The 19,746-nt window shown below is 38.6% G+C and overlaps 1 protein-coding gene and 1 long non-coding RNA gene across 3 annotated transcripts; both read left to right on the forward strand.

Annotated features, from left to right (window-relative positions):
* Positions 1-693: 693 nt before the first annotated feature.
* LOC103372923 (uncharacterized) lies at positions 694-16,121 on the forward strand. 2 transcript variants are annotated; one of them, XR_521030.1, is made up of 3 exons: positions 694-704; positions 11,205-11,482; positions 13,069-16,121. It is a non-coding gene; the product is annotated as an uncharacterized LOC103372923 (long non-coding RNA). The 2 variants fall into 2 exon arrangements; XR_521029.1 differs by lacking the exon at positions 694-704 and having other exon boundaries at positions 11,169-11,482.
* chp1 (calcineurin-like EF-hand protein 1) lies at positions 1,052-9,960 on the forward strand. Its single transcript, XM_008302695.1, has 7 exons — positions 1,052-1,437; positions 2,678-2,750; positions 4,092-4,172; positions 4,727-4,854; positions 4,974-5,035; positions 5,826-5,948; positions 8,423-9,960. Exons 1-7 carry the CDS (start codon positions 1,371-1,373, stop codon positions 8,474-8,476), a joined length of 588 nt encoding a protein of 195 aa, XP_008300917.1. The 5' UTR covers positions 1,052-1,370; the 3' UTR covers positions 8,477-9,960.
* Positions 16,122-19,746: the final 3,625 nt, after the last annotated feature.

Below are 19,746 nucleotides of genomic sequence, written 5' to 3' on the forward strand. Positions count from 1 at the left end.
CGAATCTTGTCAGTGTAGGTGAAACAACCTTGTGACTAGAGTCAATTGAATGCAAAAAACACAGCGAAAATGTGTCAAACAAATAAAACTAATAAATTGGGATAAAATAAAGATGTTTACCAAATGTTTACATTTTAACAGCACAGTCTTTTTTTTAAAACACACAAAAACTTTATTTATCATTTGCAAAGTTACAGACATGTAAATCTTCAATATACAAGTATCATAATGTACAAAGTTTGCAAAATTGTAGGTCTTCAACAACAGAATAATCAGAACATCACATAACTTGCCAGGGGGAATAGGAGTCTACAAGAAAATACCAAAATGTTCACGGTTTTTGTTGCCTTTTGATTAGGAGAAAACTTAATGTACTGTTTGATCTCACTGTGAAAATCAATAAAAGAAGTTTTTCTGTGTGTGAACTTACATTTGTGAATGTGGAATTTTGCCAACAGAATGATGAGATTAATAATGAATGTTTCATTAGGCTTTGTCTTATTTCTGCTAAAGTCAGAGAGGCCAAAAAGCACATCCCTCCAAAACAACTTAAATTCCATTTCAATGTTTGTAGCACTGTTTCAGCATTCACAGAACAGAAAGTGCATTTCACATCAATGTCTCTTTTGAATCTTTTAACAATATGATCATTAGACGGTTAAAACTTCTGAATTATTTTCAAGGAGATTTCTCTAACTTTGTGGGTCAACAGGTATCGGTTGGGCAAGAGCCAGACTTTCAACAGCATTGTAGTCTGAACCAGTGTTGTGGTCGTGACGGTATCATGACCAGGATGATGTCACAGCTGGCTTTTCCTCAATATGACTGCAGAAAATATAAGAAATTTAAAATATTCATTTGCTAGTTTTTCTTTAGATGTATATATTTGCTATATTTGTTTAACACATGGGTTAAAATATATATTTTGAATGAAATTTGATTATATACGAGACTTTTCTTTGAATTTTAATCAGGCACTAAACGCGGCTACCCAACTCCGCGGTCACCATCCTGTCAGGGAGGCGGCCTCGCTCGCCACACCCACGGCATTAAACAGGAAGGTAACCTGCCCGAAACCCGTCTGAGTGACATGAAAACGCGACAGACCGGAGAAAAGCTCTAAAGGCAAACGGGCTGCCCGCCGAGCCGCTTCGACAGACGGACACGAACCGGCTTTTCGGACCAAACTCCAGCTGTAACGGCTGCTTTAGTTTCTCTGCTGCTAGCGAGCGGAACGGGATTGTTTTTTTGTAGCTAAGTTAGCTTGTTTGCTAACTTCAACATCGACAGAGATTCTTCCACAGCTACTCGGTGTTGCGCAAGGAGGCAAAGCAAGACATCTCGTTTCTGACGCCCTTTAACATTTCACAATGGGATCCAGAGCGTCCACGTTACTCCGAGAAGAGGAGATCGAAGAAATTAAGAAGGAGACTGGCTGTAAGTTGAGCTTAGACTAATTCCTGCGATGGACATGAAGACTCCTGAACGTTAGCTAGATGCAGAGGTGTTGTTGGGCTCTGGGCACATCGGGGGAGCATCCCAGCACAGAAAATGTTTAGATTTTAACCTGAGAAGTTCATTAGTTTCACCTTATTTCAAAGCAAACTTAATATTAAAAAATAAATGTAAGCCACTGTGCTCTCTGCAAACTAAGGTCATCCCACTGTCTTTCTAAGCTTATCCCATGATCCACTTTAATGTCACAGTGAGTGCAGGGGAGCTACACGACTGTCTGGGAATTAGTCTTATTTATGTTGTTTTACAACTATAATACCATGTAAAGATGTCACTTAGGATTTCTTCTTTTAATCAAATTTAACTTAGTGGTAATTTGGGTGCTCTTTAAGTAGTCTATGAGAAGAGAAGAAGTTAATCCATTAAGTCCCATAACTCAACACCACAAATCTGATTAAATCTGCTGCATGTGTTGCTGACAAAAAACACAGAAAGTTCTGTCTATACCATAATGACAGCTTGACAACTAGTGATGCAACTACAGCAACATATAATAAAGCAATTACGTTTTTATTGCTCCTGCCACATTATGTCAGATACTTTACTGATAAGAAAGGACATGTTCGATATGCAGTTATGGGAAAACACCCATACACACAATAATGTCACAGTTAAAGATATCCTCCTGTGAAACTAAAAATAAATAAATCTTTAAGTGACAGAGAAATATGTTGACTTTAGTAAACCAATTAGACTTTTACAAATAGTATAATAAGATCCCAACACTTTTGATTGACTGTATCATGATTTTAACTCATTATCAGGATGCTGGATGAGTAGATCCATGACTGTGTTTTTTTGTTAAAAACCAAACATAAAATTAGATCCTGGGCTATTTATAAAACATACAGCTCTGTTACATCTCTTACACATTAAAGTGCCATTAACCAAAGTTACACCGTGACCTAAAGCCCAGTATTTCTTCAGTGACATCTCCTAATCACACACTCGGAGGAAGTTGCATAAATTTATTGCGTCTGTTGGCTGCTGTACTCCCTCAGCTGTGTGACTGGGGGAAATTTGAGCCATTGAACCCATTATGAGTAGACGTCTAGTGCCAATAAATGCAGTATTTGGGTTAAAGGTTGTTTTGCCTGAATAAAGGCTATTTTCTGGTTCTCTCGCACTAACAGTTTTGCCTTTTTGTTGTGTTACCCTGCAGTCTCCCACAGTCAGATCACCCGCCTGTACAGCCGATTCACCAGCCTGGATAAAGGGGAGAACGGCACCCTCAGGTAAGCAAGAATATAAAGTCTTTAAACCCTGGCCAGATGCTGTAAATAATGCGTTTGGATCCTTTACCAGTCAATGACATTTTGTGTTATGGATGTTGATGGTTGACTTATGTTATCTGGAATGTATAAAGAGAATGAATCCTCACAGCTGGGATATTTATTTTTGAGGATACAATCATTTCAGGTGCAGAACTTTGTGTCATACTGAACAACAAAGAAAGACTGAACCTGTAAAGGGTGATATAAAGGGTGTTGAAATGGATTTGATAAGATTGATTGGCGTGATTGCCAATTTGGTGTTGTCAGTGTGGCAAAGTCTTTGTGCTTTTATGAACACACGCGTTACATAAAAAAAAGACAAAGGTTTGTGAAGATATCAGTCAGTTTTAAATGTGTGTTAATGCAGTCTGTCATGCAGCATTCATTCGACACCTCAGCGTGACGTTTCTGTGGTTAATTTCTGACTCTGTCCTCAGTGATAAGTGAAGAAACGGGTAATCATTAAGCAACTAAAACTTAAGTTGAACCCTTTTTGGTTCGGCGAAAAGGATTCATTCGCAGGTCATTTTCTCAAGGGCAAAATAAAAGAAATGTACAGTATGTTCTCTGTATGGCTTCGGAGAACTCTGGCTTTTGAAAGATGCTGTGTTTACACATAACAACTTCTTTCTTCCGCTCGTCCTTGCTCTGACGCTTCCAGTCGCAGCATTAGTCGCACTCGTTCCCATTTTTCTTATCATTCATTAGTTGCCACAACAGTGAGGTTTTACTTATATATCAGCAGGTTGACTCTCAGTCCCGCAGCTGGACCAGGAAAGCTTTTCACTGACTGACAAAGACCAAAATTCAGTTACAAAGTGAAATCTGTTTGCAGAAACAAAACAAGTATATAGTGTTTACGTTTCATAAAATAATCAAGATGCGGTTTAATAAGCTTTGTACAATTGATCGATTTCAAATCAAAATCCTTGTTTGAAATATTGCAATTAGCAAATCGCAAAGGCTACAGTTATTTACAAATTCATGCCTTCCTCTTTGTGTGACAGTCACACTTTAGACGGTGTCTCCTGTGGTAATGCTCCGTCACATGTTTTAAATCCATTACACAGTCAATATTTAACTGAAACTCAACTTTAAGAAATTGTATCGCAAATTAAATCGCAGTATCTGTCAGGAGAATTAAATACTTTTCCACAACTGTTCAGCCTGTCATTGCACCGTGTCCCATCTTAATGATCACATCTCAGTCTCAGACAAATTGTTGTAAAGCTTTAAATGAGCATCCTGTTGGTGCCTGTTGTTCAAACGCATTGTGTTGATCACGTCTTCTGTTGTCTGCAGTCGAGAAGATTTCCAGAGGATCCCAGAGTTGGCCATCAATCCTCTGGGAGACAGAATCATCAACGCCTTCTTCCCCGAGGGGTAAGTCGCAGCTGTTATTGCTCTGCAGACTTTATAAAATCTTGTTTTTTTTGTTTAGCGTGCGCACTTGTGTAGGTTTGAGTCACCACCACCGCAAAGCCGGACCGGAACCGTAATGCCTTTCAGCTGCGGCTCCTCCAACGCAGACTTAAGAAGCTCAGTGTTTTCTGCCAAGTTCTGCGAAGCGATAAATCAAGCAGAGTTTTAAAATGTTGTTTGGCTGTTGTTTTTTTTTATCAGTGTGTAAGTGAAAAACCAGATGTTTTCTGGATATATCATTAAAATCCCAAAAAGTCAGATGTGTAGGCGTTTTAAATTGAGCCATGGCTTTTTAATGGCTTCAGATGGGTTCTCGTTTCTCTGGTTTTGCCTTGTTTTCTTTTCTTGAGAATAGAGCTGGAGAGCATTCAAGTGGTTACAATAGTGTCGGGTTTCTACTTGGTTTCATTCACACTTTGAGTTGAAAGGCAAAATGAGCCTGTACAAAAGAATCTGTGGTTTTATGTGGATGTTTTGTGATTTTTTTTTTTTTCCTTGTGCTTTGTGGGTTTTAGAGAGGACCAGGTAAACTTCAGGGGCTTCATGCGAACTCTGGCTCACTTCAGGCCGATTGAAGACAACGAGAAGAACAAGAATCAAGCTGCCAGCGAGCCACTGAACAGCAGGACAAACAAGCTGCTTTGTGAGTGTTCAGCTCGGTCACGCAGGCGTGTTTGGGTGGAGCCGCTGACCAGTGTCATGAACATGACCAACATTTCCTACAGTGGTCTTGCATGACTTACATATTTTTTATTTTTCCAGTTGCTTTCCGTCTCTACGATCTGGACAGAGATGACAAAATCTCTCGGGATGAGCTGCTGCAGGTGAGTTCGTCATGTGGATAAGACGCTGAGTCACGGTGCAGTTTGCCACAAGTGAATCAGCTCAGATGGTGAATAGGTAGACTCCAAACCTGTTTTTTTTTCCCCCTTCCTTCATGGAAATCCATTATTACCTGTGAAAATATTTGCTGTTCGCTGCGTGTTTAACAAAGGAACAAACTCTATTGTGCAACAGCGACTTTAAAGTGCTCCACGGGGAGAAGAATTTCCATGTCGATGGGAAGACTTTGCCCTTGTGCTGATAATGACGTGATATCTCACCTTAACTACAGGCTGATTTTCGCCAGACGCTCTAATATCCTGTATTTTGGCTTCCTCTGCGCTCCCTCCGTGTTATTTGTTGTCGCTGTGTGAAGCCTTCTCGGTTTCGGTGACATTGTGTGACCTGTAATTGGCGTAAGCTCCGGGTTAAATGACTCAGACGGAGCTCTTGTTTTGCGCAAAACATTTTCTGTGTCACCTGCTTCATCTGATGCGCGAGCTTGTAAGACTAAATGTGCAACTCAAAGTGCTGTTTGCGTGCTTATTTTTCACTAAATTTATAGGTATTGTTATTTATATTCATGTAATTTTTTTACAGTCACCTGCTAATAAATCAAAATAACCACAAATTGTCTTATGAATTGCTAAAATACCTGCAACATTAAGTTTGTTTCCAAAACATTCCTCCATATTGTTTGTTCACACATCACAACTATCATTTAATCTTTAGCAGGAGCAGTTTTTCTCTGGTATCCATTAACCATAAAGAGGCCTTCTCTTCTCTCTACAGGTTTTACGGATGATGGTTGGTGTAAACATTTCAGACGAACAGCTTGGCAGCATCGCTGATAGAACCATCCAGGAAGCCGACACGAACGGAGACAACTCCATTTCCTTCAATGAGTTTATCAAGGCAAGTTTTGTGCTCACTTTACGTACATACTGTGAACTCCAAGCAGCTCCTTTGTGGTTTATGTTCCAGTCACATTTTTACTCACTGTGGGCTCATTTTTCTAAATGCAACTCTACGGAAGCAGCACAACCACGACTAGAAGTAGAGAATTTAAAATGTCTTTTGTGCTGCATAACAAAGTTACAGTGTCATATATCATAAAATATCATGAAAGAAAAGTGGAATTTCCATGATTACTTATTTCACAGGGAAAAAATGTGGACTCAAGATATACAACAAAAATGGTGACTCTACATACTATAGATATTTTATTACTTACATGTCGTTCTCTCCGGGTTCTCCGGCTTCTTCCCACAGTCCAAAAACATGTTGAGGTTAACTGGTGATTCTAAATTGTCCGTAGGTGTGAATGTGAGTGTGCTTGGTTGTCTGTCTCTAAGTGTAGCCCTGTGATAGACTGGTGACCTGTCCAGGTTGTCCCCTGCCTTCACCCTGAGTCAGCTGGGTTAGACTCCAGCCCCCCGTGATCCTAGTGAGGAATACGCGGTGTATAGATAATGGATAGATGAACGTTTATGTCTTTCCTTACTTGTCTCTGCTCTGTGTAAACACCGTCTGCAGTTCAGCAGAAAAGTCCTGATTCTTTTTCACTTGTAGCTGAGCCACTGATGGCTTCATGATTGTAATGTGGAATGCAGATTTTTACAATTTTACACAGAGTCTGATAAGAGCAAATGTTTTTTTGTTTTTCCTTTAGCAGATGAAGCATGTTGATAAATTCATTTGGATAAAATATCACAACTCTAAGCTTAGATTTGCTCAGTTTTTTCTGCACAACCTTAAGTTAAACATGATAAGTTCAAGGACCATCAGAAAGTTGAAAATCTGATGATTTTTCCTTCTTCTGGCTCTGATCAATGGTCTATTTCTGGTCATTTTTAAAGAACAATATGCCTTTTTAACCTCCAGGTGCAATTTGGGATTCTGAGGTTTAAGTTGCTCTGAAGCACAAAAGGCAACATGAAAACAAAGTAAAACAAACCACGCTTATTTTGAAATATGTGACCCATTTGCACAAAATCAGTCGCATATAGCCTTGGGCTATATCTGAGACAAAGCCCGAATTACATTAACGCATGATAAAATATTGATTTTGGGTTTATTACTTAGATTGGTCCATTTAGTTGTTTTCTACATGTAGGTGACATATAGTATCGCTGTCAAATACCACCAGCGTGCATGAGCGGTAACACCAGAAAGAAGCCACAGAAATCACTTGTGAACAGGCGCCGCGAGCAGTGTGTCACTGCCAACCAATCCTGTCCCGTGATTTGCATCATGTGGTAGCAACATGCTGCTTTTGTTTACACATAATAGCCCCAGGCACAATGCAACTGATTTCGTGCAGATGGGTCACGTATGTGCTTTTCGAGACACATCATTCACAAGAGCTTCGGCTTGAGACATTGTAGAGCCTGAAGTCATTGATTTGAAACTTCCTGTGATCAACCTGCTTCACACGTCCACTCCCCTGTTCTCCTTCTCCACCGCCCCTCCAACACTATTTGCATTTTTCAAAACCATGCAGCGGGTGGAGTTGGCTACGAGCTTTGGATTAAGTTGCACTTTAAACCACTGAAGTATTGCTGCGAAGGTCATATCAGCAGAACAGATGCTATTTGAAGGGTGCTTTTTAATTTAAAGCTCTGACCGTGCACCACCACTACATTTTTAGCAGCGGAGGCCCCAGTGGGACACAAACTAGAGTCCAGGAGTGGCCACAGAAAAGAAGGACAGAAACTCCAAGGACATATTTTACATTTACAAAATAGTTTCTCATATGCATAAAGTAGACTGTGTATGCTTTGGGCAATTCAACTTTCATAGTTTCTCTTATCCTTAATAGGATCAGAACTTCTGTCTTTTATGCCACACAAAAGACGTTTGTTTTCTTTCTACTCGGTTAAGACGTGTAAATGATCAACTTTCCTCCATTCATCCATCTCTGCAATATTAAAATCTGAGTTATAATGTCTAAAGTCTGGCATAATAAAAGGATAAATGGGATATTCTTATAAAATGAAAAGATTGGATGCTTTATAAAACTTTGTACAAGCTTTTATGCTCTAATAATTTGAGAATATCATATCAAATACATCAAAATCCTCTCATACCTCCCTGAACTGCCCCTCATGTAAAACCAAATGCAGGTAAAATCTGATTAATGGACCGAGGATATGAATAATAAACTAATTTTAGCTAACAATAGACCTGGTTTTCCCTGTGTAATTTTTGTAAACACCGACAAGCCCATTAAACTTAATGAAACTCATGAAAAACAAAGCTAGTGTTTAATGTTTTGAGTGTATTTTTTTTCCAAACAGCCACTGTTAAGCTCCGTACTGAAATTTTTGTGCTGTGCCCATTAAATATTTCTTTTTGGAGTGTTAACTTGTTCCGTTTTGCTTCCTCAGGTCTTGGAAAAGGTGGACGTGGAGCAGAAAATGAGCATCCGGTTCCTGCACTAGGTTTCCTTTTTCTTACTTTGAGTAGAGCTTGAACATGTCCGTTGATGTCAGGAAACAACCTCATCCAGCTTCTCACCGGGCGGCTGCAGCCCTTCACCACCAGTAACACGCTGTCAGACCAAGCATTGGGTAGATAACGTCATAGGTTTTTGAGTTTCTGCCTTTGCACTTCTCTGTAAACAAAGGGAAAAGTTGCGTGCCTTGGGTTGTTTTATGCAATGTCACTATGTATTTTTTTTTTTTTCCTAGTTATGGAACACTATTTATTAGTAAACTTTTAGAGGGGTCATAGCTTGTACCACCGCTGTTCCACTTTTCACATGAGAAATGATTTTCCAGCGCGGTACTATAAAGCTTTTTGCTATTGCAGTGAGTAATTAAGTTTAAATTCACTCATGCTGATATTTAGCACATGCTGCGTCTTTGTCTGTATACATATGCAATGGTTCATGTGATTCCTCCTCAGAAAAGTCAGTGTTTTTAACGCTAACAGGATCTTCACAATCCTTTTTTTTTCCTTTTTCTTTTTTCTTTGACTTGTGGCAGAGCCAGTCAGACCAGCCAGCTCTGAGGTAGTCCCTTGAAGCAAAGCAGGACCTGCTCCACAGATTGTTGTTTTACTCACTGAAGTGCCATGGCTGTGGTTCCTCTTTGTACGTTATTTATCTCAACAGACAGCAGGAACCTGTAGCCATGTTTGTGTTTGTTGTTATTTTTAACCTCGGTACTGCCAATGGACTGTAATTACTTTTTTCCGAAGCAAGTTTGACCCTTTTCCAAAGTCAGTAACCACCTGGGGGCCGCCGCTTGTTCAGTGTGATATTAAAGGAAAGGCTTGTTTATTTACAGCTAAACACGGTGGCAGTAAGACTGAAGAGTTCACACAAAATGGGGCATCTTTTTAGTACGGGAGTCTTCCAGGTAACAAAAGTAGGTTTGAAAACTTGTATCACCAGGATTTAGCTGCCACCTGACCTGCTTTCTAAAAGTTTGTCCCTCTGATTAAGACTTAGTTGCGGCCTGGCTGCCACTGCCAGATCCTGTGGTGGAAACTGGGCTGTGGACCACTTAGGAAATTTAGAACAAGTAGAGAAAACACGCTTAGCTTTTATTTATATGATCAGCCTCCCTGTGGTAAAGAACAAAAATCTTTGTTGACCGATGCACTGCTCAACATTTGTCTTGCAGTTTCCTCGCTGACCAGCTCCAAAAGGGAATCAAACGCATTGAAAAAAATATCCATTTTCAGTCAAAGCTAGTGCTCCATGAACTGGAGAGCGAACGTCTGACTCTTTAATCTGTAACGTGAGTTTGTTAAGTCACTACAAAAACACCCTCCAGCAGCTGAGTGCAGGAAATACAGTTTAACCATTTAATCAATCGTGATTATCTGTCAGGTGTGATTGACATGTTATGTGATGTTGGTCTCTGTATTATCAAAGTGATTCATGAATTTGATTTGAATAAAATAAGTGCCATGCTTTCTTTGTGTCATTTATTGCAAAGCTGTTGAGTTTAAATTAGATGTTTGCATCTGGGTTTAATCCAGATGAGACACTGAAATGTTTGCTAATCGACCGCATTTCAGAGGGAGAAGGTGATGCTGAATTTAAAAAACATGGCTCGTTCTTACATTTTTATTTGTAGTTTGGCTGTCGACATTGTTTTCCAATTTGTGGAGTAACACAACAGAAGGAAACACATTTTGAAGCTGGATTTTTTTTTAAAAATTGCAGATTTGTGTTCTTGAAATTATTGCAAATTAGGTAGCTTTAAAAATATATAATACCCTATATTTAAACATACATTTTTAGTGTATAAAAGCCTACCCAAACAGACTCATTTGAATAACATTTTATTCCTTTCATGATGCTTGGTTTTTGATCTTTTTAAGGGTTGCACTCTCTTTGATCATGTTTCATTCTGTTGTTATAAACCTTGGCGAAACAGGCTGTTAGCTCCTTCTCTCTTGTTTGTTGTTTAATGTTTACATTTTTCTATTATAATTTCAAACACATGTGATTTTTATTATATTTTAAAGTAATTTTATATATCAGTAACAACCTGATTTTTAGTATATTATTCATGGCGAAAGTAGATTTTTTTTCCCCCCTTTCTGTTGACAATATATTTTTACTTACAGAGTGATTAAAAAAAAGATATTCAAAACCATCTTTGACTCTAATATGGCAACAAAATGGAGCAAAAAGTTTTGAAGTTGGCTATTTTCAATGTTCAAATTTTTGTTCCAGAAATGAATGCAAAATTGCACATTTTTAGATTATATACCTAATGTCCAAATTTGAAGACAAATTTTCAGAAAACCTGTAATGCAAAAAAAATAAAAATAAAATTGCACTATTGCTAGTAATTAACTCAGGAAGTGTCATTATGATATATAGAAAATGTATTTTTTTACTCAATTTACCATTAAGAGTAAATTATTGATGTGGAATAAAATATTTTGTCTATGTTTTCATATATGTAAGATTAATCTCATATTGCTAAATAGTTTAATCTAATTATGGTCATATTTGGGTGTAGTTAGTAGCCGTAAATAAGCATAAACATGCTACAAAGCTAATTGACAACAAGAGGACAGAAGAAGAAGAAGACTTCCGGGGGCGGGCTTTAGCTTTGATTGACAGGTCTCCGGCTCAATCACCGCCTTCTGCCGTTAGCTCGTAGTAGCAGAGCGAAAATGGCGTAGAGCGAAGGGTGTCAGGAGGAGAGGGGCGACGGGACCTTCTTCTCTCCTCGTCGGCGTGCTTTGGAGGGGAGAGAAGAGGGTCCGGAGGTTTGGGGTTTATCTTTCTTTAGCCGTGTCCTCACCGACGCGGTCCCAAACGGCGACTTTAACCCGGCGTCCGTCCGGTTGGTTGGCGCTCCGGTGTGTCACCGTAGAGGAAGAAGAAGCCCTCCGGCTTTTGTTTACCATTGTGTGCAGCTGCAGCTCAAAGCTCAGAGGAAATATCTGTGCATCATGTCAGAGCCGCTGTCACCAAGGTCAGTAGCTCAGCCTGCTGCAACTTCCACACTTTACTGCACATTTCTCACGTTTTAGAAACTGTCAGCGGAGTTTAAAATGGTACATTGATCTAGAAACTGGATTTCCATTGAGCTGTTTCAGTTATTTTGGGTGGTCACCTCTAAAATCTGCATTAGCTGGAAGTCAGAGCATCTCAGACATTCATTTATTTGATTCATGTCATGTGGTGACTCTGTGTGTATTTGTCTCCTGACATATTCCACTAAAGTCATACTGAAGTCTAGTAATAAACCGATATGTTATTTGAAGGGTGTTTTATTTATTTTTTATTTTTATTTTACGATTATTAATAATCATGGAAAATCGATATTTGGAACCAATGTACGTGTGTAATAAAAAAATAAAATCTTGGTGTCAAAATTTAGAAAAATGTAAAATCTAACATAAAACTTAATTGTGATGCCTTTGTTCCTTTATGTTTTACATGTTTAATTAAGACTGGATATATTATCAAAAAATATAATGGTATTAATTTTACATCAGTCATTATCCATTAGTATTGATTATTTTTAATGACCTAATTTTCTTTTTTTTGTTGTTCTTTTTTTAAAAGAAGGAAAAAGGTTTAATTAGATTTTAACGACTTTTAAAAAAAAAAAAAAAATCAAGATACACAGGTAATATTTAAGGTTGACTCTGCAGGGAAAAGTAAGAATTTAAATGTAAATAAAAATAGAGAAGTAGCCAGGAATAATCTAAAGGAGGAGCTCCATTACCAAGGGGTATGAGAGGTATTTAAGAACCAGGAAAGGCTGAACTTTGTGCTTTAGTTGTATACTTTCATGGCGGTTTGTATCTGATGCATTTAAGTGAAACTATTTGTGTTGTGAGTCTCTGCAGTGATCAGTGTCTGTGGATGAAGTCCAGGATTCTTCTAGGTCAGAGCTGGTAATTTAATCAGTCACTTCATTAGCAGGTAATTAATTGGCAGCAACTTAGATAATCAAGTAAATTATCCAAATAGTTATTCTCAGTGCAGTGTGTGAAATAGCTATGTGTAATTCCTTCGTTCTTGACATTTTATAAATGAAAAGATTATTTAATTGGGTCACTTGGATGTAATTTCTAGATTAGGGGTTGACTGATTACCTGATGTGATATTTAGCATTTTTCCAAGTACAGATGATTTTATTATTTTTTTTCTTTTAGAGCAATTTCTTATAAAACAAATCAAAAAATGCACTACTTTGGCTCTGATGCAGTCACTTCTCTCTAGTAATGTGATAAATTTAACAACTTAAACATACTAAAACATACAAATTTAATGTGACAAACTTTCAGGCTCGAATGTCCAGCCCTAATTAAACATGTGAAACAAAAAAAAAGTATTTTATTGAAGTTTTTCATAAAATTTTGTGTTATTTTAGGTTTTGACATTAAGATTTTCATGTATCGTGCTAATTGGTCTCTGTGATTACTAACAATCTGTGTCAGTATCGGCCCTGGGAAGAAAAAAAAAACACATATCTGTCGACTCCCAGTCTAGATGACATCAACTGAACTGTGTGATAACAAACAATCCACATGTGGTTTGTTATTCTAGGAAGAAATTTCCACTTCGTCGAGTCATGAAACCAGCCGAAGCCCAGACTGGAGAGACGTCTCCCTTCAGAGCAGCACCAACCACATATCGCCTCCACCACCACCAGGACCTGCAGAGGTAAAGAGTCCCTGTCAGGATGACCTGCTTTGGGCTTCTGCGACTCGGGTGTCCTCCTTCCTGCTGTTACTGGGACATCAGGCATCTCTCCTTCACAGCATCCCCTCTAGTCCTGGCCTGTTTCTGCAGCCTGATCATCAACAGTGAGGACATCTGCCACCAATCTGGGCTGTCTGACTTCCACGACGCACACTCTGGTTATGCCTACATGTAGCCTCACAGTAGCTTCGCTGGCCAAATTTGCCAGAAGGTCTCCAGGCCGCATGTAAACATACTCACTAAAACTTCCCGAAAAAAAGTAAAAATCCTGATTTTAAACAAATTATCTGCTAATGTTTTCTGGGAAGAAAGTATAGACACAAGATACTGTAGCAAAGATCAAGGCCTGTGATTTAAATTAGACTCATTGTGGGTTTTTTTCTGTTTGTTTTTCGCTCTACCTCATTGCCATAGCAAGTCCAACAGGATTGAAAAGGATCAGTACAAGTAGCATAATGGTTGTCAAGCACCACAGCAGTTTTCTATGTTGTTCCTTGATTTTAGTTTTTGGAGGGTTAATAAGGCAGGTAGTTGACGGGTAAATAGGAGAAGACTGAGCAACCCACATGCACACGACGCACACTGTCATTTAATTCACATTCAGCCATTTTCATTCACTCAAACTGTGCATGCTCACCTATGCATCTGTTTTAAAAGAAGATTTTTGACCCTGTGTGGTCGTTTTTGCAGAATTCCCCAGCATTCCCTTCATGTTCAGTCCTTGAAAGTGAAAATTGGCATCCTAACTTCCTCATATCCTGGTCCAATTTTTCCTTTTATTTAGCCTTTTCCCTCCATAGTAGCTCTCATTTGTTCACACGAGAGATGTACAAACAGGACATTCTCTTAGGCACTGTTTGTAGAGATACAGTTTTTCTTTTGTGCCATTAATCTTGACAAAATAATCAAAATCAATGTTTTGGCCTGCAAAGTTTACCACACGTTTGGTCCCTGCCTGAGGGAAACCCTGGTCTCATGTTTTTCTTTGTTTATGATTTTCACAAAAGGGAAAGAAAATATCTATCACATTTTACCGGGATTTGTGCAATATTTGATCTTAACTGTCATGTTGTTGACCAAACTGTATATTGTATAAACAAGTGACAAGTTGTTTGAAAGCAACAAAATCACCAATGTCTTCCATTAAGATATGTATAGACTCATGTGCATTAGCTTATTTAGCGGGACTGTGGTGCCAACATTATAGTAGCCATGCATGACCAGTAGTGATGCTTGCTTCATGAAGAATAGTGAAATCGATTTCTAGACTAAGCTGGAGCTCAAAACTGTGGAAACCATTTCAGTGCAGTTGAACGGTGGTAGATTGACGTAATACACCACATTTAGATTCAGCTTTGCCCTAAAATCTTTTCTTTTTGTTCCATGTCTAGGCTAAAAATACAGTACGTCACAATCAGGGTGTTCTATTAATAAGCACTGATTCAAGTCTTTTAACATATGCTCAATATAAATAAGTGCTTTCTTGTGTTCTTGCACACTTAAAAAAAGAATTAGGTAGTTAATATGCCAAAAACTGTCCCTGAAAAATGCGTCTTAAGATGTGACAATGATAGAAACCTTTAGAGAAAACGCTACAACCTTAATCTCTAGCTTTGGATCTGACGTTTTTAGTCCTAGAATTAAGATCTCACCTCGACATCGCTTTGTACATATTACCTCATAGTTTCTGGGATTCAGAGCGTTATATTTTAATCCATAAAATTGTATTTGATTAGAGTTTTAGAAGCAATAACCTACAATAATGCATGAGTTTAGTGCCAGGGTGTAAGTGTTTAAAGGATTCTGTAACGTCACGTGGAAAGGATCCCCCCCTCCCTCTCCCACTCTCTTTATGCCTATGCTTGCTATCTTTATTTTTTTTGGGAGTCACATATTTGGCTTTAGAAAAAAGAAAAAAAAAAAGCATTGGGGTTTGGGATGCCTCCTGCAGATATACGAGGACAGCTGTAGCATCGTGGTAATACAGATTTAACCACTGTTTCCCTGCCTTCCTTTAACACCAAAACAATAATCCAAACCAATCGGTACATGAGAGATGCTTTAAAATTTCAATCCTTGTAGCATTTTTACATCCACAACAAAAAACAAACAAAACCCACCTCCTTCCTTACAGACTTTTCAGTAACTCTGTGGCTGCAAAGACTCACTGACCGAACTTGACACTTGTTTGAAAAGCACTTTCTCTCTATGTACTGACTTGCACCGTCATCATCGCCATCCTGTCTCGAGTACTGTGTTCTTAAAAACCCTGTATTGCTCTTTCTGGGGATTTATAATCGCGATTTATAAGCAAGTAGGCGTCTAGCAAAACATGAATATATGGGTTTAAAAAATATGCATGACTTAGCAGAATAACGAATGATTTGTATTGCATGCAATAATCCAACTTTGTAATGTGAATGAGTGTAATTAGGATATCGAGGTGTTCATATCAAATGTTCTGTGACGACTTGAGGGTGGTTCGTTTGGCACAACAGCGAGCGCACCGAAGCAGCTTCGCGCATCACTTGTGGTTCTTACAGACTAACTGCTTAGTCATGATACAAGTTTCTGCCGTGTCACTCTCTGTTGTGTCAGACGTGAGCCGGCAGCACGGCCACAGTGCAGCTGAAACACACAGATCAACCTTTGTTCCCATGAAAAAAAGAGAAAAAAAATAGAACAACAAAAGCTTAGGTAAGATTACGGACATTACTTTGTTGATCAACTTTTCCACTGAGGAGGTGGACTGTGTAGAAACTATGCACTCCAGAGGGAGGAAATGGGCATGCTTATTATGTGTGAGCCTCTTGTCTGGTTTTGTATTTAAAAAGAAAAAAAAAATATGAATCTGTATCAGAAATTCAGCAATAAAATGCAGCATGGTGCCAATTGGATGCCTGGGTGGTGCTGTTTGCTTCCAGTCTGAGTGCTGTTACAGAATGAATGACCTGATGTACATCTCGTTCAAGTCTGCGTCAGTGCTAATGCCACTGTGAGGCTGTAGTCATGGGCGGATTGTGTGTGAGCAGAGACTCATAAAAAGCCCCCCATGCCTCCTGAAGAAGAGCAAGACCTTCAGACTGAGGATGTATTTTAAAACAAAACCAGTCTCCTTCCAGATCCAGTGTTTTAGCTCCATTTCAACAGTAATCTCGATCCACACTGACATAGCTGAAAACCCATTCACAGAGATATGAAGCAGGAGGTCGGTTCCTTAGTTATAGAATGTTCTAAGAAGGAAGAACAACAATGATGAAAAGTCAAACTAGAGTTCACTTGATTTTTCCCTAATTACGGGCCTGTCATTTGTTATCTATGTTGAATTAACTGCCGTTAGTGAAGGCCAGTGTCTGTTGTCACGTGACAAATCAGGACAATCCAGACTGTTAAGGCCCAGTCAGAAAGCAAACACTGTTGTTGCCCTTTCACACTACAATGCAACCCTGTAGTTTTTATGCTTAAAACAGTATCAACATCACTCCCAAAAGTCCTAGAAAAATCCATAAAATGCCAAAATATAGTACACACTGGTGTGAAAGTAGCACAAGTTAAGCGTTTTTCATCCAAAAACAATGCAGCCCTGTTATGTTTAGTCATTTTGTCTTCACCTGTGTGTGTCTGCAGATCTTTTTCCTCCTGGTTGTATTGCATTTCCTTAGATTCTCATGTTACTCTGGACTAGCACCCAAAGTTCACTATCGATCCATGGCTGTGATACTTACTGCGTGCCAGAAAACTAAATATTCATCAGTTTGAACATAATTGAATTTTCAGCTCCTAAGAACAGTTTGACATTGTGGGAAATACATTTACTTGCCCGAGTCTGGAGAAGATTAGCCTAGCTTAGCATAAAGACCCGACATAGGGACAAAGCTAGCATGTAGTAGCACATTGCACCAAAGTTCAAAAACTTGTCTAATAGCACCTTTAAAGACGACTAATTAACACAGTTTCTTGTAAAAATGAAGCGCTACAAATAACAGTTTATGGTTTTTAGTGGGAGTTATTGGAAAACTTTTTTTAAACTTTATTTACAAAAGACAATTTACAACAAAGAGAAAAAACAGGATAGACTTTTCCACTGCAGATATGAAAAACAAAGTAAAAGGGGAGTATTCTGGCAAGTTGAGCTTAAAGCAGAGCTGAGATTTAGAGAATTAACTCAGGAGCAAATTGAAATGTGAAATAATGGCCTTCTTGTTTACAAAGTCTACAAAATATAAAAAACATTGTCAGTGCATCTAGCTAGTGAATGCAAAGTTGCATGTAGATTTAAGAAGCTGTGAGAACTTTAACTACTGTAGACAATATGTAGAATATTAAGGCAGAAATCTGTGGTTCTGTTAAACTAGATAACATTTGCACTGAGCCACTTTGGACAAACATCTTGTGAGTCTTACTGCAACTTAACTACCAGCCAGAATCTTATAAACCCACCACAGATAGAGGGACATTCCTGCTGAACAACTACAACAAGTCAGAAAACACAAAGTGAATAAGAGGAAAAGATTCGTTTTTTCAGCTGCAGGGACAAAACTTGTAATGAAAACATAAAACACACACTCAACACTTAACTAGTTTACAGCAGATTGGAGAACACACGGTTTCTAATCCCAGGAACAGCTGCATCGATTCAGCTACTTGTTGAATTCGCTGGTCACACTCCTGTCAGCCAGTCTGCTCTTAACAAGCGACATGTGATCCAGCTGAGCTTTAAACTGTTGTTTCATCTGCAGTGGGAAGGAAAGAACAGATTTGTTTGTTAAGTAAAAAGAATCAGTGTCATTCATTCCTATCTCATGTGATTTTCTACTCTTGAACTGTTGAACATGTAGTTTAGGGGCTGATTTTGCCAATAAATTTTTCTACCTTTCAGTGCGACTGAGGCGGATTTGGTTTAAACTCAGCCTGAGCTTTTGAACTTAATTACCTGTTTTAGGAAACAATTTAAATCTTCAACAGTTATTTAATTAGTTGTGATAAAAACTGCCAGATCAGGTGTCACAACAGTGCTCAGAAACATGTAGATCATGAATGTTAAGAGTGAAATAAATCCATGAACTTGCATAAACAGGACTTAAATATGCCAACTTGGATAAAAACAATCAGATCAAGTCAGTCGTATCTTGCTGTCTCACCTCATCAATGTTTTTTCTGAGGGGCTTCATATCAAATGTGAGCGTGGATGCTTTCACCATCGAGCTGCTGTTCAAGATGTAGCTGCAGAAAAAAAAGAAAAGTGAGTGATGTAGTAAATCATGCATTATTAACAGTTTCCAGCAGCTAATGTTATATTAAAAAGTCAAATAAGCATATTTATCAGGTGTGCAACATCTAAAGGCTGTGTTTGAGCTTTAAGAAAATCCTTTCCTACACTGGACAGTGCTCATAAGCTGCTTGTTTGTTTTGGCTTCTCCACACAGCAGTAAACATGTACACAAGAAGTCAATATGCTTGTGTGCTCAGTCGGAGCGGGAGGGCTTTACCAGCTGATGTTTGCTTTGTAGAGGAGAAATATGGAGCGAATCACAGCCAAACGTGATGGAGCCGAGTGAACAACTTTCCCCACAGCAGAGCGGCAGCCACGACATTCCAGCGAGCTGTAGATGCTGCAGGTAAACAACAGCAGAAACAACAAGCACACACTCCTTAATAACCTGTGAGAGGACACATGTAGTAGCTGATCTATGCCTTGTTTATTCGAATGATAATATTTTGTGCCATTTAACAAGTTGCCTCAACAAACGCATATATTTTTTATCCAGCTGAATAAATACGAAGACATATTCATATCTCAAAATTCAAAACCATACTCACCAGTTCACCATGTCCCCTTTATGTCCAGATTCCATTGCCTCACTAACAACCACATCACTGGTTACTTCTGAAGGGAGACAAGCAGCAAAATGTTGATTAAAGTCCCTCTCTGGTTGTTGATTTAACTCCTAAAAACTCATCAAAGCTAAAAACGGCTTCAATATACCTCTGCACTATTGTTCCCTAATAGTTTCATAATCAGGGTTTTGTAATCTGAACGTGATATTTGTCTCTTTGACTTAAAAAACACAATCAGGGGTGTGCGATGTTGCATAATGGAGCTGCTTTACAATTTGTCAAAGGATATAAGACTCACAGAAAAACAATTAGGCTATTTTACTGTATTGTTGAGTAACATCTGTAAAGTATTTCCTAATAAATACAGTACACTATGAATTATTAGCTTATTACCCAGTGAACACATCCTTCAGTTACATTAATATGAGAATCTGAATCAGCAACATACAGCTTCTGCTTTACAGCCCCTATTATTACTATGATGACTGCTTATTTTGCTCTTGATGTGTCATACAGCCAATAAAAACACAACATATGGACATGTTAAGGAGCAAAAACTTGACTTTCACCGGAGAATGGGTACAGTAGCACTGCAAAACACACATCAAAGACCATGCCAGCAGCAAATTATTGAATAAACACCCAAAAAAAAGTAATTTGTAAAAGTCAAAATGGCGTCAAAGG

This window comes from Stegastes partitus, unplaced genomic scaffold (assembly GCF_000690725.1).
Source record: "Stegastes partitus isolate 25-593 unplaced genomic scaffold, Stegastes_partitus-1.0.2 Scaffold1859, whole genome shotgun sequence".
In the NCBI taxonomy this organism is placed as follows: Eukaryota; Metazoa; Chordata; class Actinopteri; family Pomacentridae; genus Stegastes; species Stegastes partitus.